Source organism: Diabrotica virgifera, chromosome 3, assembly GCF_917563875.1.
Source record: "Diabrotica virgifera virgifera chromosome 3, PGI_DIABVI_V3a".
NCBI lineage: Eukaryota > Metazoa > Arthropoda > Insecta > Coleoptera > Chrysomelidae > Diabrotica > Diabrotica virgifera.
Genome location: NC_065445.1, coordinates 261504944 through 261531229, shown reverse-complemented (window position 1 = coordinate 261531229; position 26286 = coordinate 261504944). Strand labels below are relative to the sequence as shown.

The 26286-nt window shown below is 31.0% G+C and overlaps 1 protein-coding gene across 3 annotated transcripts in view; it reads right to left on the bottom strand.

The window, feature by feature from the left end:
- LOC114326832 (esterase B1) overlaps positions 1 to 26286 on the bottom strand; it is a 95788-nt gene that overhangs the window by 31684 nt on the left and 37818 nt on the right. For 2 of the 3 annotated variants that reach the window (XM_028275286.2, XM_028275287.2), the window contains exons 2-4: positions 17619 to 17755; positions 4946 to 5083; positions 3978 to 4183 (exon numbers count right to left, since the gene is read on the bottom strand). In XM_028275286.2, the coding sequence (XP_028131087.1) occupies positions 3978 to 4183; positions 4946 to 5083; positions 17619 to 17753 (479 nt within the window). In that variant the 5' untranslated portion in view covers positions 17754 to 17755. Of the gene's footprint in view, positions 1 to 3977; positions 4184 to 4945; positions 5084 to 17618; positions 17756 to 23432; positions 23556 to 26286 lie in introns of those variants that run through there. The other variant, XM_028275285.2, reaches the window with a different exon arrangement.

The following is a 26286-nucleotide window of genomic DNA, read 5'->3' as shown; positions in this document are numbered from 1 at the left end:
CATAATTTCGGAGTTATTGCTACATTTATTAAAAAAATTAACAATTTATAAAAATCAATTTTTTCGGCCCAGGTAGACATTACTTTAGGTTCTTTGAATAATTGGGAACAAAAAAGGTCATTTGTAATTTTCCTCAAAAGTTAATCGTTTCCGAGTTATAAACAATTTAAAACTGAAAAAAATCGAAAAATGACGATTTTCAAGGTTTAAAAACACAAGTAAAAAAAATCATTTTTAAAATTACGAAATTACCTAAATTCAAGCTCAAATCTTCTTGTATCAGATTCCTATAAGAATTTTTGGCATATTTTATTCTAAAACATTGTTTTTTTTTTAATTGTTAAGAAAGCTCATATGAGAGGACGGGCTATCGGGCTGTATTAACAACTAAAAAATAATGTTTTAGAATAAAACGAGACCAAATCACTTATCGGCATCTTAGGGGAGTGCAATTAGAACGAGAAGATACAATGTTTCGGAAAAAATCAAACAAGGTTATATTTTTCTAAAACTTTTTTTGTTAGTTTATAAATATGTTAAAGTAAAAAGTTCTACTCACAAATTTCGCCGCTAATTGTTTATTAATTGTTTAAGCAATAACAATTGTTTTGTATAAATAATGTTAAGAATATGGGTGAATTCAACATTTTATTTTGATAAAAAATGTTTTTATTTTAGTTTTGATTATGCTGAACCCGAATCTGACATTACAATTTGCAAATTCAAAATGGCGGATTCAAAATGGCGGATTTTTTCCTAAAATTCCTTAAAAAGCAGTTGTAAAATCCGATTTTTTTTTATAAAACGTGTTTGTTTACATATATGTGGATATTTTTGAGAGGTTGCTGAACCTGAATCAAATTTTGATAATTTAAATTATAAAATGGCAGGTCCAAAATGGCGGATAACTTAAAAAATAGTTGTAAAATCATAATTTCTTTACAAAATGTATTTATTTCTACATATATTTATTTTTGAGAGCTTTGATAAACCTAACTTAAATGTTAACATTATAAACTATAAAATGGCGGATCCAAAATGCGGATTTTCTAAAAAGAACATAAAAAAGAACATTTTTCTAAAACATTTATTTTCTTTATTTTTAACAGGTTGTTGAATCTGAATTAAAGATTAAAAATTTAAATTTCAAAATGGCGGATCAAAAATGGCGTATATTTAAATGAAAAACAAGTAGAATCCAATCAAACAAATATGGAATTTCATTCTTAAAAAAAAAGATAAACAAATAATTTTCACAAAAATATTAAAAATTAAAATGTATTACAAAGAAAGAACCAATTATTCAAAATCTATCTCTTCAATATTCAAAAAATTGTTGCAATGGAATCATAAATAAAAAGTTATTCTTAGTAAAAAGCTCTGCATATTCTAAAAGTTTAAATGCAATCATAAAATATCAATTTTTATCAATTTTGTACAAGATATGTCAATAAATAAAAATTTTAGTTAGGAGTAAAATACCTATATTTTTCATGATACTGAAAATTGTTATTATGGAAAGTTGTTCAGAATTAAAAACGATGTGTCAATATGCAATTACACTTTTATGCAATTTTTTTACATAATAGCTCGTATAATATTGATAAAATATAATATTTTATATTTGCATATTAAGTGTTAGACCATGCACAGCTATTTATGACGAATAACTTTCTTCATAAAATTAATAATAAATCAGTTATCATAAATAATAAGTGAAAATTTAATGATGTTTGTTATAATTAATTTGAAACAATATTAAAAAAACAAATTTTCGATTAGAAGGATATAATTACATATTGGAACATAGTTTTTAATTCCAAACAACTTTCCTTTATAAAAATTTTCGATATTGTGAAATATAAAGGTACTTTACTCTTTGAGTGAAATTCATATTTTTTGACATACCTCGTACAAAATTAACAAAATTTGATATTTGATGGTTGCATCTTATGTTATATACGATGCAGAGTATTTTATAAAGAATAACTTTTTTTCGTAAAACTGATATTAAAAAAGTTATCAATAGGTTCCAAGTTACGCAGACATACTGTATAAGAGCTAAAAAAAAAATTTTTTTGTTGAACATTTATTATTTTTGAAGCTTATTATTAAATTAATTTTAGGTAAGTTTTACAGAAAAAGGTTTTGATCACTCTGTATATACATTTTTTCAGCTGGTAATTTTCGGTTTTTGTATTACATTTTTGTTATCTTTCTTAGTTTTCTCAAAAAGAAATTGTTTATTTCATTTTTAATCTAAAATAATTCAGTGTTTTTTAAAGACTACATCCTGGGCTTTAAAAAAATATTAAAAAAATTGTATTAGATTTATTAAAACTTGAGTAATACCGTCTTAAAGTGGTCGGAATTCTGTAGAACTACGAAGTTTTCAAAAATTACATTTTTTGAGAGAGCGTATTATTTGAATTAAATTTTTGAGATTTTTTTTGAATGAAACATCGTTTAGTAAGATGATTGAGAGGTAAGTTGTGCAAATTTGAGAGCTTTGTAAGTAAAATTGTATTAGTTACACATTTTTAAATCATTTTTAAACAAAATTCATGTAAGTCTCATTTTCCGCCCACACCGTACTTATGTCCATACATTTTATTTCTTTTTATTACAACCATAAGATAGCTTCTTTTATCTTCTTTCATGTCCAATTTGTAAAATTTCTTTTGTTCCATTAGTTAAAGAATTACATTAAGAAAACTCAACCGTGCACTTCTTTCAACGCTAGTTTACATTGCGCCAATGTGTGTGAGAAGGGTGACTTTAGCGTTATAAATAAAAAATTACAGAAGTTAGAGATTTAATTTTAGAAAAATCTTTATATAAGATTTTTTTGTAAAATTTTCTGAATTTTTCAATGGTCAAGTCAGTTTTTTTCTAAAAATTATATTTTCGGAGTTATTTAAAAAAACATCTAACTTCGCTGTTCATTTGTTTAATAAAAAATGAAGCACCCACTTCTCGAGTAGAACTTTTTGATATGTTGTTTATTAAACATTTCTTATTGAAATTACAAAAAGTTTTATCTTGTTTGATTTTTTCCGAAGTGAAAATCTAAATGCACTCCCCTACCTGATAAAATAAGGTTTGAACTTGAATTTGGGCACTTCATAGTTCAATAATATTTTTTACTTATGTCTTTGAACCCAGAAAATCTTCATTTTTCGATTTTTTTCAGATTTAAATTGTTCATAACTCGGAAACAATTAACTTTTGAGGAAAATTACAACAGACCTTTTTTGCTCCCAATGATTCAAAGAACCTAAAATAATATCTACCCGGTCCAACAAAATAAATTTGTATAATTTGTTAAAAATTTTTAATAAATGTAGCAATAACTCCGAAATTATGGCATTTAGGTATAGGGAACATAACATGAAAAATAATCAGTATTTCTTAAGGACCTCAAAATGTAAAAAATATACAGGGTGTTCCATTTAAAATAAGAAAGTTTCCAGAAAACGGAAGATTTGACAACAATGTAATTACCACTATAATATCGGCCGTATTAGAATATCCTTACCCACCAAAATTTATAACAATCGTTCAAGCGGTTTTCGGAGAAATTAACGTATTTCCATACTTTCTCGCTACCCTGTATATCGAGAGGGGAAACAACTAGGAACAGCATAATCAGAAAGCTAACAGGAAGTAAATGGGGTGCATATCCTGGCGTCTTAAGAAAAACGGCACAGACGCTGTATATGAGTAATGAGTGCCCCATTTGGGGCAGACCTTCCACACCAGAGTCTTCCCCAGATTTTAAAACGTGAAAAACTATGAATATGATAAAACGGGGGTCGCTCCAGTAAAATAAAACATGGTGAAATGGGGTCAAATAAACCAAGATGATGAATGAACTATAACTGTGAAGACATTTATCAAACTAAATCACTGCTTATTTAAATTTTCCTATCTAAACTAATACAATCCTAAATTATGAATACGAAAAGTACTCTTACCCTGCATTACCAGGAACTTCCAAAGTAGTGTCATCCAAAGCTAAAAATCCTAATAGACCCAAACGGTAATTCATAGAAACAAAAACTATGTCTTCTGTAATCAGAAAATCAGGACCGAAGATATCTACACACGAAGAGTCTGATATATAACCTCCACCATGAATCCATACCATGACTGGTTTTAGTTTTTTCGATACATTGGGCAACTAAAAGATTATTAAATAAAATATATATTTATAAAATGAAAACGAAAATGACAGCGTCTAACAGCAAATTATTTCATATAATGTTGCTTAGAAAGACGGTTGATTTTACGATTAGGTTCCTCCTAGTCTGCTTTATTCATCGTCCGTTTGCCTTACAAATTTTGGAAGGCACGAATTCAGGTTTTCACCAGAATCTACAGGTCAGTTTTATCTTCCTCTTTTAGAGCAAAATGTTTATGTTTTATTCCATTTCGATGGAATTAATTCTTCTGGTAAACCTAAAGAGATATTTTAGTTTCGTTAATAGTATTTTGCCTACATTGTTAATAGCCTATTAATATTCTATCATCTCCCGGTGCTATGAGAACGAAGTTTTTCTTCATTGCTATTTTTTGGACAATAATGTTTTTAATCTTCTTGAATGACTTGTATAATTTGCTCATTAAGAACATCTATATCGTCAACAACTTGGAGTGTTTTTTTGTTTAATTTTAGTTTTTCTCTATGTTTTGTTTGTACTTTTTGATATCATTTGTTGGTTTTCATGTTTGTGTATTTGTCTTTCTTATTTTATTTCTTTCTTTGCCTAAATACTAAAAGCTAAAATATAAAAATTTCAGATCATAGCAATTAGTGATCACTGGCTACACTTTGCTTTCTCTTTGGTTACTAGTTATGTAGTCGATTTCGTTTCTTACTTTGTTGTTACTTTTGTTGACTTTTTCATACATTAGGTACAAACATACAAAGGTACTTACTTACCTCTCTTGTAAAAACATTTAAATAAAGACAGTCCTCAGAACCTAGATACTCTCCGGTAAAAAAATTTCTTGAATAACATGGATCTCCTTCCTTATTGGCATCTTTTATACCTCCCCAATGCTTGACAGGTTCTGGTGCCTAAAAAACAAAAATATATTTACCGAAATTATTATACAAACAGTATAACCTTTAGAATATTAATATTATATTTCTCTAATAATGATCTCTTATATATATTTTCTGATATCTATTCAACAACACATTTGTTACATTTAGAGTTTGATAGATTTATTCCTAGTCAGATTTCTTTTTTATTTTTTATTTAGATCCATAATTATTTCTTATAATATGTAGTTCTTATCTGTATTTTGCTATTAGCTATTGCTCATTCTAAAGTTAAAAACATAATATCTTCTAATGCAAAAACATAAAGTTTAGGTCCTTTCCTAACTACTCTTAGTATTTTTATATTTTCTGTTCTTTCTTCTTGTATTCCTTTCTTCCTTACTTTGTATTACTGGTATACATATCGTATCTTCGCTCAAATAGTGTCACAACTATAAAAAACGGTTTTATTGCACTAACAGTTTAATAATACTACAAAATCTTATCTCAAAACGTGTTACGTTTATAGTTCAAGTTAGATGACACTAGAGTCATTATATGATTAATAAAAAAAAACGGTGCACCGAACATAAACAGTGTCACATATCGACGTGTGCAAGGCATTTAGGGGAGTGCAATTACAACGAAAACATTCATTGTTTCGGAAAAATCCAAACAAGCCTACATATTTCTAAAACTTTTTTTGTTAGTTTATATACATGTTAAAGTAAAAAGTTCTACTCGCGGATTTGGCCGCTAATTGTTTAAACAATAACAATGTTTTGTATAAATAATTTTAAAAATATCGTTAAATTCATTATTTTACTTTGATCAAATATGCTTCTATTTTATTTTTGATTATGCTGAATCCGAATATGGCATTGCAATTTGAAAATTCTTATACAGAAGCTATACAGTGTGTCTGCGTAGCTAGGAACCACATGGAAAACTTTTTTATTATCAATTTTACGAAAAAAAGTTATTCTTAATAAAATGCTCTGGATAGTCAAAAATCTAAAACTGAACCATCAGATATAAAATTTTATCAATTTTATACGAGTTATGTCAAAAATATGAATTTCGTTAAAGAGTAGAGTACCTTTATATTCCAGAATATCAAAAAATGCTATTATGAAAAGTTGTTTGAAATTAGAAACTATGTCTAAATATACAATTACATCATTCTAATCAAAAAAAAAATTATTTTTTCTCAAATTACGGATACTCATCATTTTATTACAATTTTGATAACTATTTTATTATCACTTTTACGACAAAAAGTTATTCTTCATAAAATGCTCTTCCTGGTCTAAAATCTAAGAAACAACTATCAGATATCAAACTTTTTTAATTTTATACGAGGTATGTAAAAAATATTAATTTTTCTTAAGAATTAAGTGCTTTTATTATTCACAATATTTTAATTAGAAGGATGTAATTGAACACTTAAACAAATTTTTTAATTCCAAACAACTTTTCTTAATAACAATTTTCGATATTGTGAAAGGTAAAGGTACTTTACTCTTGAGTGAAATTAATATTTTTAGACATACCTCGTATAACATTAATTAAATTTGATATTTGATGATTACATCTTAGATAATATATGATGCAGAGTATTTTATAAAGAATAACTTTTTTTCGTAAAACTGATATTAAAAAGTTATCAATAGGTTCCCATTTACGCAAACATACTGTATAAGAGCTAAATAAAAATGTTTTTCTGAACATTTATTATTATTAAAGCTTATTATTAAACGTATTTTAGGTAAGTTTTACAGAAAAAAAGTGTTGATCACTTTGTATAAACATTTTTTTATCTGGTAATTTTCGGTTTTTGTATTACACGTTTGTTATCTTTCTTAATTTTCTAAAAAAAGAAATAGTTTATTTCATTTCTAAAGTAAAATAATTCAGTTCATTTTAAAGGTTACATCCTAAGCTTTAAAAAGGCACTTACAAATCTGTAATAGATCCATTGAAACTTGAGCAATACTGTCTTAAATTGGTGGTAATTCTATAAAACTACGAAGATTTCAAAAATTACATTTTTTGAGACGTCATATCATTTGAATTCAATTTTTGAGATTTTTTTGGAATGAAACCTCATTTAGTAGGATGCTTGAAAGGTAAGTTGTGCAAAATTAAGAGTTTTATAAGAAAATTTGTATTAGTTACACATTTTTAAATCATTTTTAAACAAAATTCATGTAAGGCTCATTTCCGCCCACACCGTACTTATGCCCATACATTTTATTTCTTTCTATTATAACCATAAGATATCTTAATTATTCTTCTTTCATGTTCAATTTATAAAATTTCACTTGATCCATTAGTTAGAGAATTACATTAAAATAACTCAACCGTGCACTTCGCCGTACTCTAGTTTACAGTGCGCCAATGTTTGTGAGAAGGGTGACTTTAGCGTTATAAATAAAAATTTTTAGAAGATACAGATTTAATTTTAGAAAATTCTTAATATAAGGTTTTTGTTGTAAAATGTTCTGAGTTTTTCAATGGTCAAGTCAGTTTTTTCTAAAATTTATATTTTCGGAGTTATTTAAAAAACATCTAATTTCGTAGTTCATTTGTTTAATAAAAAATTAAGCACTTACTTCTCGAGTAGAACTTTTTGATATGTTGTTTATTAAGAATTTCTTAATAAAATTACAAAAAGATCTATCTTGTTTGATTTTTTCCGAAGTGAAAATCTATATGCACTCCACTAATTTGTCCATCTATAAGGTGTGTATAAAGCATCATTTGACGAGTTAAGACAGTATATGTGGTTACTTTATTCAAAAAAATCTGCACATTTATCACTTATTTATCTTTCTTTTTGCAGTATTTTTTGTTTAATGCTGTTACTTGCATTTAAAGTTACATTATTAAAAAGAATAAGTCTGTTAACCAGATAATAATCATCATCATCCAACCAATTCACGTCCACTGCTGGACATAGGTCTCCCCCAATTTTTTCCACACTTCACGGTTTTGTGCTGATTGTTGCCAGTTTTTACTAATCCGCCTGATGTCATCTGTCCATCGTGTAGGCGGCCTTCCTCTAATGTTGTTCTTAATGTTGTTCTGAAGCTATTTCCTTGTGGCATTTTTTATAATCAACTATTTTTAATGGGAATAAGCCACAATTTTACCAAAAAAATTATTTTATTAACGTTTCGATGCCCAAATCGGAACAACATTTTTGTTTATTTTAGTAGTATTTTGTATCTTGACAACGAAACCCGATTTAGGCTTCGAAACGTTAATAAAATCATTTTTTTGGTAAAATTGTGGCTTATTCCCATTAAAAATAGTTGCGTTTATCTTCCCTTGGTCTCCATTGCATCAACTTTCGTGTCCATCTTGAATCTTTCAGCCTGGCGATGTGTCCTACCCAGTTCCATTTAAGCCTGGTGATACGTTCTATAACATCTGTAATACCGGTTCTTTGTCTGAGATCTTCATTTCTTATTTTATCCGCTATAAACCGGGAGATATTAACAGAAGTTCAACCACGATTTTCTAAGTCCTGCCCTTTGCAATACTGGAAGGTTAGAGAAGGTACATACAATTTGTGGAAAAATCTACAGGTTTCCTGTGACATTTTCCTGTGAAAATTAGATTTTCCATGAAAAAAAAATTGGGAGTTGCGATGAATTTTTAAGTCCTGCCATATCCATAGAATAACAGGATACTATCTATTTTATGAAGAAAATGTTTTGGGCATGACGGTTGCAAAAGGATTAAGGGAGTAAACAGATATACAAACATGTAATGAAAATAATGAAATTTTCATAAGTCCTGTCAACTTAATAAATTAATCATATTTATTTCAAAATGACCAAAAAAAATGTTGGCATGACGTCACCTAATGTTTAACTGCACTTGTTTCTTGGAAAATTCTGTATAAAATTTTCAATCTGGTTCCGTGATTTTCTAAGTCATAAAATAAATTTTTTTATAAAATAAATAATTTCAGTAGACATTATTCAAAATGGCAGGATGTTTAGTTACACCTTTTTTACTATATATAGTTAAAAATTTGTAACAAAATTCGTGGAAAATTACACGATTTTCTAAGTCATGCCATTTCGCACATATCTCAAGAAGGTTAATATAAATCTATTTTCAAAGAGGCAGGATGGTTGTATAGTTATTTCGTATAAAAAAGTTAAATGTGTGTCTGTAAAATTATTTCAGGGTGTTATACAAACATATTCATAGCACCATAATTATCTGAGTCATACCATGTCGAGTATGCTTAAAAAACACTAATCTAAAACCGTTTACAACTTGGCAGGATAACCGCAAAGATGAATAATACAAAAAATTAATTTGTATGTCATTAAAACAATCGTATCCTATTAAATATTATTTTCCTGAATAATATCTCGGAATTTTTACACACTGTAGCAAAGCAAATAGCAAACTGTAATTATTTTAAGTGATTAGATCATATTTTTATCTAAGTAAACGCAATAAAAGTAAATAAACAATTTTTACAATTTATTGGTTATAGTAGGGAATTTACCTACCCATTATATTATATAGGGTGTCCAGAAGCTCTCATAACAAACGAAAACCGGAGATTCCTCAGATAATTTTAAGAAAATTTAACTCAATTCACCTAGTTCACAAATGCTTCCGTGGAAAGCTAGAGCTTTTTAAAGATGGTGTCTTATAATTCATCATCGTCATAATTTAACCCGGATCTATCCAATGCTGGATATAGGTCTCCCTCAGTCTTCTCCATGCATTTCTGTTCTGTGCTGTCTGCATCAAGTTTCTGTCGATCCGTTTGATATCATCAGACCATCTGGTTGGCGGACGACCTCTACTTCGATATGCTTCGTCTAGAAGAAGCATATCGAAGTCTTGTAATTAGTTTCTTTAAAATAGCTGCAGAACGCTTTTATTTGGAAAAACGAAAACTGGTACACTTATTTATCTTCCAGAGGTCAATTGTCAAATGTCAATTATCAATTGTCAATTTTTAGTACCGGTCATAGGGGTCCGTTTTGGGTACGGAAACGAATATTTTATCGAATAACTTTTCTGTCTAACTTTTAAGCATTTCTGACACTGGATTATTAAATTATCGGATAGTTTTGTACTAAAAGGTACTTTTGCTTTAACTCTTTAATACGCAGTGTTCTAGAAAAATCGATTTGAAAATTTTTTTGTTTTTTGGTTTTTTTGAGTTTAAAAGAATTTAGAAAAATTCTATTTAGGAAAACGAAAACTGCTACGTTTATTTCTCTTCCAGAGATGAATCGATTTTATCAATTGTACATTTCTAGTACTGGTCATAGACATCCGTCTTGGGTAGATCAACGGATATTTTATCTCATAACTTATTGGTCTTTAAATTTTTAGACATTTTTGAGAGTAGAGTATTAAATTATGAGGTATTCTAGTACTAAAAGTTACTCTTGCTTTAAGTCGGCAAATACACCGTTTTTTTTTTTAATTTTTTTAAAACAATTTTCAAATTCAACAAACGAAAAATTTTAAAATATATTTTTCCAGAAAACCGTGCATCCTACTGACTTAAAGCAGGAGTACCTTTTAGTACTAGAATACCTTACAATTTAATAATCTAGTGTCAAAAATACCTAAAAGGGAAAGACAAAAAAGATTCCTATGACCGGTACTAGAGATTCGCAATTGATGGAATCGATTTATCTCTGGAAGAAAAAAAGGCGGACCAGTTTTTGTCTTTCGAATTGGAAGCGTGCTGGAGATATAAAAAAACTAATTACAACGCGTCATCTGTAAAGAGCTTTAGCTCCCTTAGGCACGCCGCACATCAAAGAAACATGAAACGTAAATCACGTTTCATAGAAATAAAACACTGCTAAACAAATAGACGTCGGGCCATTTATGCGACTCTCCGAAAATAAAAATGTTTTATGAGCATTAATCACACTCGTTTCATTGGTAGGCGGACTTTAAGATTTGTTTAGCCGTGTTTTATTTTCATGAAACCTGTTTTACGTTTCATGTTTAACGTTTTACGTTTCATGTTTCGTTGGTGTGCGGCTCGCCTTAGGGAAGCCGCACACCAAAGAAAGATGAAACGTAAAAAATGAAACATGAAACGTAAAACACATTTCATGAAAATAAAGCCCTGCTAAATAAATACTAGAAGTCAGCCCACCAATGAAACGAGTGTGATTCATGTGCGTGAAACATTTTTATCTTCGAGAGGCCCCACACCAAAGAAACATGAAACATAAAACATGAAACGTAAAACACGTTTCATGAAAATAAAACACAGCTAAACAAATAGAAGTCCGTACACACAAGAAGCGAGTGTGATTCATGCACATAAAACATTTTTATCTTGGTGAAATCTTTTTTTTTTCGAAGGATTTCGTGGGATATCGGCAATAAATTAAAGAAAACAGATTATTCGAGGGTTTTTGGGATGGCCGAACACGAATATGACATTACAACCGACCCTCGGAGCACCTGGTGCCCAGAGTGACTGGTCTCGAATTTAGAGAGTTTTTAGAGGTCGATTCTGATGGCGTATTCATGTTCAGCAACCACAAAACTCCTCGAGTAATCTACTTGCATCACTTTAGTGTCTGAAAGCCTCGAAATTTAAGAATATGGCGTGTATATTAGTCACCCCGAGCACTAGGTAAAGATCTGTTCTAATGTGACATTCTTGTTCAGAAACCCCAAAAACCACCTGAGTAATCTGTCTGTATCAATTTACTGCCAAAATTAATATAAATAAATATGGTACAGAAAATGCTTAACAAATAAAAACGTACCATAAAATATAATTTTATTATAATACTAAAATACTGGGTGTCCCATTTAAGAAAACTCAGAAAATACTCATTCCGAGTTTCAACCAACCCCGTATACTAACATGAAACATTTTGGTATAGTATTAATAACTGACAATAGTAAACTATATTAACCCTTAACTACAGACATCCGGTATTTTTTACCGGCGGGCATTCCCAAAATGTGGATTTCGTGGTAACCTCACAACTTACAAGTTCATGTGTCTCTGTACCTCTCGGACAGTTTGTATAACAATGCTAGTCAAAGCGTGTATTGTGTATTGTCAATATTTTCATTTCTGGTACACATCAAAAATTTTAACCGGTAAAAATTACCGGATGTCTGTGTTAAGGGAGTATTTTTATATGAATACTATATTTGTAAATCTAAAATGTTTACATTATTTTTTTGTGTTTTTGGGGAAAAAGTAAAGAAATGGACTGTGGAAGACATCCTGGACCTTCAATGAAGGTTAAATTTGAAGACAAAAATTTTGAGGCCACTTGGCAAAAATGGAATTGCCATTTAATGTTATTGCAATTTTACCACTTGCAGATTTTTTTTCATGGATGTAAAAATTTTCGTGGATGATATTTTATTTTTCCTTTGTGATGCTATGTTACGTTTATTTGTTAAAAAAAAGTTTAAATTTTTGTCCATAGCATTTATGGCCGTTTGTTTCAATAGACCAAAAATGTTACCAAAATTCTGGTTTAATAGATTATTCTTCAAAAATCTTGTATTATATTATTAAAATCACTCATTTTACCATTTTTCCCATATCTAGAGACTCCATAAAAACACATAATGCAAAACGTTTTTGTTTTTTATTATTAACTTTATATTTTGACTCTATTTTATAATGACCGGTAAAAAATACCGGGAGTCTGTATTTATGTGATAATATTGGGATGTCTGTAGTTAAGGGTTAAAAATCGTTTAAACATAAATTAATAGAAGTTTGGATATCAAATCGCTAACAATATGTATAGGGTGTGAATGTTCCTACAAAATTAACAAAAAAACGTAATTATATTTTAAACTACCTCGTATAATATTTCAAAACACTATATTTTATTAAAGAGAACATCGAGTAGAATCCAAAAATGTAAAAATATACAGGGTATTCCATTTAAAAAAACATAAATTTGTGTCAGCCTGTGAAAACGGGTAGCCCTGTATATTAGAAAATACTGTTAAATCATAGTCCTATCTGTGGCCCATGTTTTACCTAAATAACTTTTTTCGTATATCTTACGACAAACCAGTAATTGGACTTTGTCACACTTATGCCCCACCCTGTATACAAAATAACCATAAAACCATCCTGCCTCTTTGTAAATAGACTTATATTAAGATTCTTGAAACATGTGCAAAATGGCATGACTCAGAAAATCGTTGAATTTTTCACGAATTTTCTTACAAATCTAGGACTTCTGCCGTCTTACAAGAACCGTTTAACCTTCCTGCCGAGTACCGAAAAGGTATTGATTGTATTTGAGTATTATAACTTGTTAAAGGCAGGACTAAGAAAATCACGGAATTAGGGTGAAAATTTTCCGCAGAATTTTCCAAGGGACAAGTATACTTAAACATTAGGAGACGTCATGCCAAAATTTTTTTTGATCATTTTGAAATAAATATGTTTAGTTTATTTAGTTGGCAGGACCTAGAAAATCATGAAAATTTCATTATTTTCCTTACATGTTTGTATACATATATACTCCGTTACCCCGTTTGCAACCCTCCTGCCCAAAAAATTTTCTTCATAAAATCGATAGTATCCTGTTTATCTACGGATATGGCAGGACTTAGAAATTCATCGCAAAACTCTATTTTTATTTTTTGGGAAAATCTAATTTTTACAGGAAAATGTCAGAGGAAATTTGTGGATGTTTCACAGATTGTAAGTACATCGTCTACCCTTCCAGTATTGCAAAAGGCAGGACTTAGAAAATCGTGGCTGAACTTCTGTATAATATCTCCCGGTTTAGTAGGGTTACGCCCAGCATGGATCTTTCCATACGCCTTTGAGCAACCCGCATTTTCGACGCTGTTGCCTTGGTTAGAGTCAGTGTCTCTGCTCCATATGTCATTACCGTCAGCACACATTGATCAAACACTTGTCTTTTTAAACCGATTGGTATACTGCTCCTAAATCTGTCTCTCAGAGCTCCGTAGGCTGCCCAAGCAAGAGTTAATCTTCTTTTTATTTCGCATGTTTGGTTATCTCTGCCAATTCTAATTTCATGACCCAAGTAAATGTACTTTTCCACTAGTTCTACTTCTTGTTCACGTATAATCAGCTGTCCACTAGGAATCAGATTAGATCATCTAACTCATTTAGCATTTCCTTTACTTCTCCTAGGTCATCAGTTATAAGGACTATGTCATCTGCAAAAGGAAGATGATTTAACTTTTCTCCGTCTATTGTGATTCCTTTATTGTCCCAGTTGAGCATCTTAAAGACATATTCCAGAACAGTTATAAATAGTTTTGGCGAGAGTGTGTCGCCTTGTCTTACGCCGCGTTCTATGCTTATTTGTTTGGTTTTATCATGTAACTTAACACTTATTGTTGCCTCTTTATAAATATTATAGATGAGTGTACTGTAACGATAGTCAATGCGGCATTCATTTAGAGCTTCTAAAATGCTATCCAGCTCTATCGTGTCAAAGGCTTTATGAAAATCCACGAATGCTAGGACAATGGGCTTATTATATTCTATTGACTTTTCAATTAGTAACTTTACTGCCTGCAGATGGTCGTTTGTTCCAAAGTTTGATCGAAATCCAGCTTGTTCTTTTGGCTGGTAAAAATCTAGCTTCTTTTCTACTCTTGATGTCACTACTTTTGTAAAGAGTTTGTATAAGTGGTTTAGCAGGCTAATTGGTCTGTAATGTTCTAAGTCTGTCTTATCTCCCTTCTTATGCAAAAGTATTGTTACTGTGTTTTTCCATTTTTCAGGTATCGACTTTTGTTGAAGAGATTTTTTATTTTACCTATAAGAATGTGGTCTCCGTTTTTAATGGCCTCTATTACGACTCCATCTTCACCTGGTGCTTTTCCATTTTTCATTTTTCTCAGCGCTTGATGGATTTCACTAGTGGTTATCTCTGGTAGTATTTCGGAGCCTTGGTTTATTATTTTCTTTGAAACTGCTTCCCTCAGATTATTTTGATTTAGCCTTTGGCTCCTATATAATTCCGAATAAAATTATTCTACGATATTTTCGTTTGATGTTATTTCGCCCTTTTTATTTTTTGATTTATACATTTCGCATTTTCCATTGTTCAATTTCCTTCGTAAAACTTTCAAACTTTTGTTTTCTTCTATGGTATAGATAATAATAATAGTGATACTATATTCTGTACTGCAAGAGCCACTTTTGACAAATAAAATTTCGTAAATTTTTCGTTATTTTATCTGTATAGTGTCACAACTCAAAAAAATATTTTTTTAAATATTTTTAGCAGAATTAATACATTATTTTGTAGAGCTTCAAAAACCTTTGTAACTGACTAAAATAGTTATTATAGTAATATTAAGAGCGCACAGTAGCGATCAACAGGTAGCAACAAACGCGGTCCAAGATTGCGAAAGTTCTGCGAAATTTTATAATTCCCTGGCGCATGCGCACACATACAGTGTGTAGTTCGTTGTATATATCAGCGCATATGTATATATCAGCGCAAATAAGTCATAAAAAGAATATATTAGTGTTTTAGTAAATGTATTATTTATTATAATTTTTGTGTCTTGGGATTTGTCTTCCTCGGTAGTAAGATAATAAAATATCTAGGTATAACATTTTTATACTTCACTTGATCTATTTGTCACCGTGTTGTGTAATTATATCCGAGACGTCACTTACAAGGGGCTCGATAGCTTGGTTAGTTGAGCATTGGACCAGAGATCGAGAGGTCTCGGGTTCCAATCCCGGATGATTCTTTTTTTTTTAATTTTTGGTTAAGTATTTTCGATGGGAAATAAGCCACAATTTTACCAAAAAAATGAATTTGTTAACGTTTCGATGCCCAAGTCGGGTGTCGTTGTCAAAATACAAAATAATACTAAATAAACAAAAATGTTGTTGCTTAGTAAAAAATTCTTCTAATAATTTATTTAATCTGACTCATTTATATCGGCAATTCAGGCATGTATTATACATTTTAAAGTAGAAGACTTTAAAATGATATTGCCAATATTGATGAGTTGCGTTCCTGGGACGACTTTACTAAAAGATAGTTCATTCGATTACATGAAATCAACCCCAACTCAAGAATATCAGCCACAAAAAATCATAGCATGTGATCTGTCTTCCGACATTGTAAGTATTTGGGCTTACATTTAGTTTACTCTCAAAACTGATACGAAATTCTGACTTTAATGTATAATATGCTATTTTAAATTATAAATAATATTAATAATACATAGATATTATATAAATAATACTAAAATATAAAATATGTACTAACTCGATATGTCAATGACTTACTAATCGTGGTATTTTCTTTCTATTGACTTCCTCTTTTATTATGGGTAACCACATCCTACTGCATTCTACCGAGGAATTTGCGACACAAATGTTTTCATTAAGCATAATTAGAGCAGCTTCTTTGATTTTTCTCTTTTTACTATCTGTTTCTTTTAGGACTATACTTGAATCTCTCCACTGAACTCTATGTTCATTATTCCATGCATGTTGACATATTTGAGATCTATCAAATTCTCTATTTTTAATATAAGATTGATGTTCACTTATTCTAACGTCTAATGGTCTTGATGTTTCACCTAAATAAAATTGTTCGCATTCACAAGGTATTTTATAAATACAATTCTTTGTTCTTTCTTGTTCATTGTTAGGTTTAGTTTTAGACAGAATAGATCTCAATGTGTTTGTCGTTTTGAATGTTGTTGAAATGTTGAATTTATATCCTATTGTTTTAAGTTTCTCGGATAGTCTTTTATATATGGTATTGATATTTTCCTCGTATTATTTCTTGTGGATGTTATAGGATCCCGTTCTACGTTGTTCTGTTCCATTCGATCCAATCTTGACAATTCCTTATTTATAAACGATAAAGGATAATCATTTTTTAATAAAACAGATGTTAACAAATGTTTTTCTTCTAAAAATGAATTTTCGTTAGAACAAGTAATTTTGGCTCTACCATATAAGGATTTAATGATTCCCTTTTTAACGTTGGTGTTGTGATTTGATTTGTAATTGAGATATCTGTTGGTGTGTGTTGGTTTCCTATATTGGGGCTTATTTCCCATCGAAAATACTTAATTATAAAAATGCCACAAGGAAATAGCTTCAGAACAACTTTAATTTTTGGTTGTTTTAATAAAAAAATTTTGAAAGTGGTAGGTAAGAAAGTTAGTTTAATATTTAAATAAAATACAACTAACCTGTTAGGTACATATATTATTTATTTCGTTGAAATTATATAATAGAAGTTTAACTTCTTACGTGCGTACAAATTACACAAACATTATTTTTTTAACTTATGGCAATGTTTGATGTAATATCCTTAAAAAATAAGTATGCTAAGATAATACAATAACTTCAAAATCTTCCATAGTGAAAATATTATACCAATTATTCATCTGCACTCTTTTATAAAGCGTTTAAAAGATTGTAAATGCCGCACAAGAGAAATATGTGATTTTAATAGGTTTACATTTTAAGCAAAAACTACAATTGCAGAAAGACAATATTTATTTAGATTTACGAATTACTATATTTACCTACTTTAAACCTTAGCGAATTTATGGGAGGTTGGGCGTACGGAACACCAAGGAAAGCAAATATTTCTTGACCTGCATGATCCTTTCTCAAACATCCTCGTAATTGTCCTTCGGTTACTTCTACTATTGGCGAATCCATTGCTAAAAGAATAACATACAAAACTGAGTAATCTATAATTAAAACGGTATTAATTTAGTTCAAAAATTGATTGAGAAACATAATCAAAGAGCTAAATAGATGCAACAAAACACGAATTAAAACCACACCGGCTAACGGAAGAAATCAAAATCAATGTCGGCATTGGTCAAGGGGACAGCCTCAGTCCATGCCTATTTAATTTAATAATGGATGAAGTTATAGGTAGTGTTAACACAATTAATTAGGAATACAAAATGGGTAACCTAACCATGAGAATACTGTGCTACGCAGATCATGCAATCTTAATGGCCGAAAACGGAGATGACCTACAACGCCTACTACAAAAATTCAAAATAACCGTCAAAAAGTATGTATAACCTGACACTATCTACAGAGAAAACCGAATCGATGGTAATATCTAAGAACCCAATTAGATGTAAATTAGTAGTGGATGAGTATATAATTAAACAGGTAATGGATTGTAGATACTTTGGTGTGGAAATATCTAGCGACAGGCATCTGTGGCAAGAAACAAAACAGCAGGTAACGAAAGCAGCGAGAATATGTGGCTTCCTGAGGGATAAAATCTGGCGGAATAAAGATATGAGTTAAACCGTTGATTGAACTATTTAAACTTTTATTTTATTTATTCTTGAATATTTCCTGACAGGTAAAGGGTAATAACACGAAATTTGATAAGCGGGAGTTTTTTCGGACTAGAAATCTAAATTCACTACCAAGAATGATGTTTTGCCCAGAGGGTGCCACATACGCCTTTCATCGCTCATTAAATAGGTTCAATTTTTTTTATTACCTACTCTACGTACTCCTTGAATCAAAACTTTTATTCTCTTAATATTTTTACTTAAAAAGGCATAGTACATTCATCTCGTTAAACTCAACCATTTTTGAGATAAACGCATTTTACACCTGCGGGGCAACACAATTTTTTGCATATTATTATCATTGTATTTACACCCGAAAATAACTTAAAACCATAAAAATTTACAAAAATGTATCGCAAACTTCTTCAAATGGAATTTGCGATGCAATGACGTAAATATCAGAACTGGCACAATTATTATGGTTTCAAGTTTATTTTTTGGGTCTAACTACAATGATATTATGCACAAAAATACGTTGTATCGCAGATTTAAAATGCGTTTATCTCGAAAATAGTTTAGTTTAGCGAGATGAATGTAGTATACCTTTATTAAGTAAAAATATAGAGAGAATAAAAATTTTGATTCAAAAAGTATATAGAGTGGGGGATAAGAAAAAAAGAACGTATTACATGAGCACTGAAGGACGTATGTGGTGCCCTCTGGGTGCCACATACGTCTGGGTGACATCATTTTTCGGTGGCAAATTTAGATTTCTCATCCCAAAAGATCCCCGCTTACCAAATTTAGTGTTGTTATCCCATGCCTGTCAGGAAATATTTAAGAATAAATAAAATAAAAGTTTTACTTTGATACCCTGTATTTCGGTTATTATTAACTTTCGTACTATGGTAAGTTAGCTTAAATCGACCTATTTTAACTTTAAACACCCTGTCGAAGACACTAGAAAATAAACAAAAATAAACGAAAAAATCGAATAGTAACGCTAAAATTCCATATAAGAATCAGTTAAATAAGTACTAGGCATAGAGAATATAAAAAAAGAACCATAATAAGGAAGATTTGACAAAGGAGGAAAAAAAAGGTAAAGGTGTACCTAAAATCAAATAATTACGTCTAGAAACGAAATTAGGGACTACGACAGAGATATACTTTGTCCTGGACACGAATTAACATATTACATAATTGAGAAAATATTAAGAGACTCCACAGCCAATACGCAGGAAACGATCTCTCTCTCCTGTCGTTTCTCCATTACTGAGGATCGTTATTTCTTCCAATATTCCTAACAATGTTTCTCCATTGGTGTCTATCTTCAGCTGCTGTAAGAGCTTCGCAGAATGAGTTTCCAGCTGAATGCTTTATTTGGTCAGACCATCTAGTTGGTGATCGTCCTCTTGATCTTCTCCCCGGAACGTTTCCAGAAACAATTAATCTCTCCAAACTGTCGTCACCTCTGTGAACCATGTGACCAAAGAATTGCAGAATTCGTTGCAGACATATTGTGGACAGCCTTTTTTTAATATTGAGTTGGTTTAGAATGGAAACGTTTGTCCTATGATCTGTCCAAGGTATGCGCAGCATTCTTCTCCAGCACCACATCTCAAAGGCATCAATTTTTTGGCTCTCGCAAACGCGAAGAGTTCAAGTCTCTTCTCCGTATAGAAATATTGAGAATACAAGGGCATTCACCAGTCTCATCTTGATATTTTGAGAGATAGATATGTCTTTCCAAACTTTAGTTAGGCGACTCATCGCATTTTTTGCCATACCAATACGTCTCCGAACTTCTGCTTCACAGTTACCATCGTTAGTTATACTAGACCCGAGATAGACAAAGGTGTTTACTATCTGGTATTCCTGTAATATGTTAGTCAGTAGAATAGTGTCAAATCTGTCGACCGCCATTATTTTTGTCTTAGCTTTATTGATTTTCAGACCAACTTTATTGCTTTCGTACTCAACTCTTCGCAGAAGATCAAACATTTCTGGCTCATTTGCTGCTATAAGTGTAGTGTCATCAGCAAATCTTAAATTGGAGATTTTCCTAGCAGTTACTGTTACTCCACCGGCCCATCCTTCTAAAACCATCCTCATGACATGTTCACCATAAATGTTAAATAAGTCAGGTGGCAACACGCATCTTTGTCTAACACCTCTCTCAGTCTTGAATTGGTTTGAGAACTTCTGATCTAGTCGTACTGTCGCTATATTAGACTGGTACAGATTTTTAATAAGTGTCACCAGGTGCATTGGTGCGCCCATTTCTATTAAAATTGACCACAGATTTATCCATCTTACACAATCAAATCTTTTGGTAGTCAACGAAGCATATAATCATAGGTACTTGAAATTCTCTAGACTTTTCAATTAGTTGTCTCAGGTTCAGGATTTGTTCCCTTGTATCTTTACCCTTTACAAACCCCGCTTGTTCCTGAGGTATTTGGTAATGTAGATAGGTTTTTAATCTGTTTTTGATGATATGTAACAAGATTTTACTAGCATGTGTTATTAGTGACAGTGTGCGGTAGTTTTCACATCTGGTAGTAGTTCCTTTTTTGTGTAGTGGGATATAAATTGAGGTACACCAATCAGATGGCCATTTTCCTGAATCCCAAACAGCGACACAGATAGAATGGATGATATGTAATCCTTTGTCACCTAGTAACTGAAGTATTTCACATGGTATTGAATCAATGCCTGGGGAAACGATAATAATTGATAAAAGTATGCAAATACTAGCTCAAGAAAAGAAATGATATAGTCATCTAATCAGATCTAATATGGGATTGTCATTAAATAACAATAATAAGTATATACACATTATTATTTACAGATGACAAACTAGTAATAGCACAAGTAAAGAGATAAAAAGGGGGCTTAATCGATGGGCGGAAAATGGAGAAATTGTCAAACATTGAGATACATACAGGTTTGCGAAAAAGTCTGGCAACACGATTATTTCTCGGAAACCGCTGAAACGATTTTTGTGGATTTTGGTGGGTGAGTGTCTTTTAATATGGCCGATATTATAGTGGTATACATTGTTGTCAAAGCTTTCGTTTTTCTGGAAATTTAATGACCTTTCTTATTTCAAATGAAACACCCTGAATATTTTTTACGTTTTGGAATTCTTAAGGGATACTGATTGTTTTTCATATGATATTTCCTATACCTAAATGCCATATTTTCGGAGATATTGCTACATTTATTAAAAAATTTAAATTAAAATTTAAAATTTAAAAAAATAAATTTTTTCGACACATTATTTTAAGTTCCTTGGATCATTGTGAACAAAAAAGTTATTTTGTAATTTTCCTCTAAAGTTAATCGTTTTTGAGTTATAAGGAATTTAAAACTGAAAAAAATCGAAAAAAGACGATTTTCTAGGTTCAAAAACACAAGTAAAAAATATTATTTTTGAAACTACGAAGTGCCTAATATCAAGCTCAATCCTTATTTTATCAGCTACCGATAAGCAATTTGGTCTTGTTCATTTTAAAATAAGTTGTTAATCGCCCGTTCTCTCATATGCGCTTCATTAAAAATAAAAAAAAACAATATTTTAGAATAAAACGTGCCAAAAATTGTTATAGGTTTCTGATAGAAGAATACTTTATCTTGAATTTAGGTACTTTGTTATTTCGAAAATAATTTTTTTACTTGTGTTTTTGAACCTTGAAAATCGAAATTTTTCGTTTTTTTTTCAGTTTTAAATTGTTTATAACTCGAAAACGATTAACTTTAGAGAAAAATTACACAAGACCTTTTTGTTCCCAATGATCTAAAGAACCTAAAATAATGTCTACCCGGGCCGAAAATAGTTATTTATGAAACAGTTCGTGAAGTATGCTTTTTGCGAACGCACGCGATTTTTAGAGCACGAGCGACAACGAAGCCAGTGCTATATATCGCGTAAGTTCGCAAAAAGTACTTCACGCACAGTTTCATACAATATTTTATCTACGATAAACAAATAAAAAAACTGTAACTCTTCGTCACTGGAATCCATTTCTATTCTACAATTTTTAGAACTTTGACATTTAGAAATCCTAGCTACTTTCAAACCACAAAACTGTCAAAAATTTTGTTGTAAGTCATTGCTCATATTGTCGTCACCATGGCAACGCGAAAGTTAAGGATATTTGATTATATAAAAGTGTGCCAAAAAAAACATTGAAAGTGCGCGAAAAAGTAAATCTCATTTAAAATACATTGTTACTCACGCACACTTTAAACCCTTCACGCACTGCGATCTATAATGACAGTTTTCATAAACTAAAAACTTATATAATATGACATAGAGTAGATAAAATTGATTTTTATAAATTGTTTAAATTTTTTTTAATAAATGTAGCAATAACTCCAAAATTATGGCATTTAGGTATAGGGAATATTATATGAAAAATAATCAGTATCCCTTAGGGATTCCAAAACTTAAAAAATATACAGGGTGTTTTATTTTAAATAAGAAAGTTCATTAGATTTAAAAAAAAACGGAAGATTTGACAACAATGTAATTTTACCACTATAATATCGGCCGCATTAAAAGACCCTTACCCACCAAAATCTATAAAAATCGTTTTAGCGGTTTCCGAGAAAATAACGTGTCGCCAGACTTTCTCGCAACCCGGTATGAGTAGATACGGAAAATGTCTTATCTGGGACATATTATATATTGAGAGGAAATCGATATAGAATAATAGTACAACTAAGTCTTACTACAGGCAAAATAGAATGTCGTAGATGTGTAGAGAGAAAACAGGTGTCTTGACAAAAAAACATTCGTGAATGGACTCAGATACCAAATGCCCGACAATTATTATTGTAGCAGCCAACATCAGAAAATTCTGATATGACACGTGAAGAAGAAGATAATTTGTTGCCAAGTTAGATGCTACAAAGAAACAATTTTTAAATTGTAAATAACCTTAAAAACTAACACGGCAGGCAATATTGTAGGTATTCAAATTGGAAATTTTTTTGAACATGAAAAAATGATATGTTAATTTCATTTTAATATAAAATCATTTAAAAACTATTATTTATTACTCACCACTATTATTTTAAGAATACTATTGACTGTTAATGCATTATGAGTCTGGTATCTGTGATTTTGAACTGACCAATTTGTACTATACACTTTTATATCTGTTTTAATAAAAATATTAATGATAACATTTTAGTAATAACGAGCGCGCATTATTATATTTACAAAGGATATACATTCTGTTTAACTATTTACATAATGTTAGTTAAAGCCTTAACTATGAGAGTATGAGAGATAATGAAAAAAATTGTCGAAACAGCGAATATATACAAATATTTACAGATGATTTACAAATATGAAGTATTCAATTCAATAGTATTCTGCACAGAAAAAATCTACACAGAAAAAAATAAAAGTGGTAAAAATTGCAGTACCAATAAGATGTAGGATCGTATTAGAAATCAGGACAATGGAGTAAATAATTCTTCTTCTGGTAGCAGTGGCGGCTCGTATCACTTTAAGTAGGTAGTGCCAGAATTCGGGCAGCTGCCTAAATTTTTAGTGACGGTTCACGATATTGTCAAAAAGGGTATAATAGGTACGGATACTTTTACATTATGTAGGTATATACCATTTCTGGGGTGTCAAGAAATTTAAACATTTAAAATGCATTCAGTGATTGATTTGACATCATGTCCCGTCCAACAAGTAAAATCTCTCAACTTATCGCCCTTTACACACATATCGGCGACGCGACGAACTAAAATTCACCAGCGACGCGACGTCTGTCATTTCATCGGCAATCACTGCAACACAAAGATAATTTTCAATTTCTTTCCTTATTTCCTCGTGATAAACATCTAAGATGCACTGAAGGAGTTCATTTTGTGTTGTTTTGAGGTACATTCTTTTAAAGATTTGAAACTTTGAATATGAACCTAAGTCGTTGTCTAATTCGGCTAACATTGAACGGTTCCATAAAGATGTCTCTATTTTCTGAATTTTCCTTTTCGTCGTGATTTCTCAAAACTAACTCGAAAGCTCCACAAAACCATATAGATATAATTTTTAATTTGATTCAAAACATATCGATTCTTTATCCACTTCTTGTTCATTGTGTTTAATTAGACTATCACGATAAGCTGAATTTAACTCGGGTTTTACTAAAAATAAAAAAAATAAATTTAAATTACTTAAAAATATAATAGTTTGTAATAAAAAGTTTTAATCATTAAAAATGTAATAATTATAAATACAAAAACGAGCGAGCGAGCGCGTAAAAAAACTCGAAAATATAATGTACTACCTTGTACGAGCATCTTTTTGGATCTACGATCCACTATTCACTATGATGAGCATAGTAAAAAATATTAGATCTTCCTTGTCGAGCCAGGCACGAATAGTCTCATTTAAACGTGTATTAAAAGTGCAATATAGCTCTATCTCTGTCACTTACATAGAATGCTCGTAAAATATTTCTCTTTTCAGCCGAGCCATCTAAGCTTTTGGCATGATGCGATCATCCCGTCCGCTGTGAGTGGCGAGGGTTGTACTACACTGCGCAATTGCCATATTTTATATAATTTATAAAGAGAAAAGAAATACGCACAAAAAATGAACGGGCATTAAAACGGTTTAAAGATAAAAAAATATGTTTCTGCATAAAAATAAGGTAGTGCCATGGCTCCATGGCACTACCTCACCGGCCGCCACAGTCTGGTAGCACTACAACCCGGTGTGGGTCTTGACTGACTGCACAACTCGCTTCCATTTCGAACTGCATGATAGTTGGGTCAGTGAGCCACATTGTTCTTAAACCTGACCATATTATATTGTCCGTCCATCGCATTCGTGTGCGTCCTAAGGGCCTTTTTCCTGTGTGGGCTTCCTTCCAGATCAACTTGGCAAGCCGGTTTAGGGAGTCTATGGACATAGCCAGCTTATCTTAGACACTAGGATTTAATTTCTTGAACAACGTCGCTCGCCTTATACATCTGCTTGACCTCAGCATTTGTTCTCATTCGTTATTGGTTGCCATTAGGGTCATGATAAGGTACAAAGATTCTTCTGAGGATTTTTCTCTCAAAACATCTAAGTTTTCTTTCAATTGCTTTGGTCAGAGTACAAGTCTCACTCCCATACATGAGCACCGGTCTAATCACTGTTTTATATATTCTGATATTTGATGCTTGCGTTATAGGCTCTTAGATTTAATACAATAATTTAATACAGATGCAGTATTGTAGAGGTTATACATACATCTGTTTGCTGTCTGAATTCTCCCTTTAATTTCTTCCGTGATATCGTTAACAGAGAATGGCGTATAAGAATGAACCACGAAATAAATAGAGTGTTTAACAGGCCGACTATCATAAAAGAACTACGAAGTAAACGATTGAATTGGTTAGGACACGTACAAAGGATGGATGATAAGAGAAATACAAAGAAGTACTTAGAAAAGAATTAAATGGGAAGAGACCAAGAGGTAGGCCTAGAAAGAGATGGATTGATGGTATTAACCAGGATTTGAAAGATCTAGGAATACGAGATGGGAAAAACAAGCAAAGGAAAGAAAGACATGGGCAGCTATAGTCAAACAAGAAAAACATGCATAACGCCGAAAAGACCTCCTCAAAAAAGAAACAAGAAAGTAATATTCTAAATAAATATCGTTTAGAACTTTTGAGGAGTTATGCGTGTGGCTGGCCTCCACACTATGTAAAACTTTAGAGCCTAGAATCCCCAACGGGCGACCATGGCCCTCCATGGGCTGTCAGCGGTCACCGATGATGATGATGATGATGATGATGATATCGTTATCTTCAGTGATTGTTGCTAAGAGATTATTAAAACTCTCCACTCTTTCAAAGTTTTATGGGTCTATCGTAAACTTTTTGCCCTATTCTATCTCGTCCCTTTT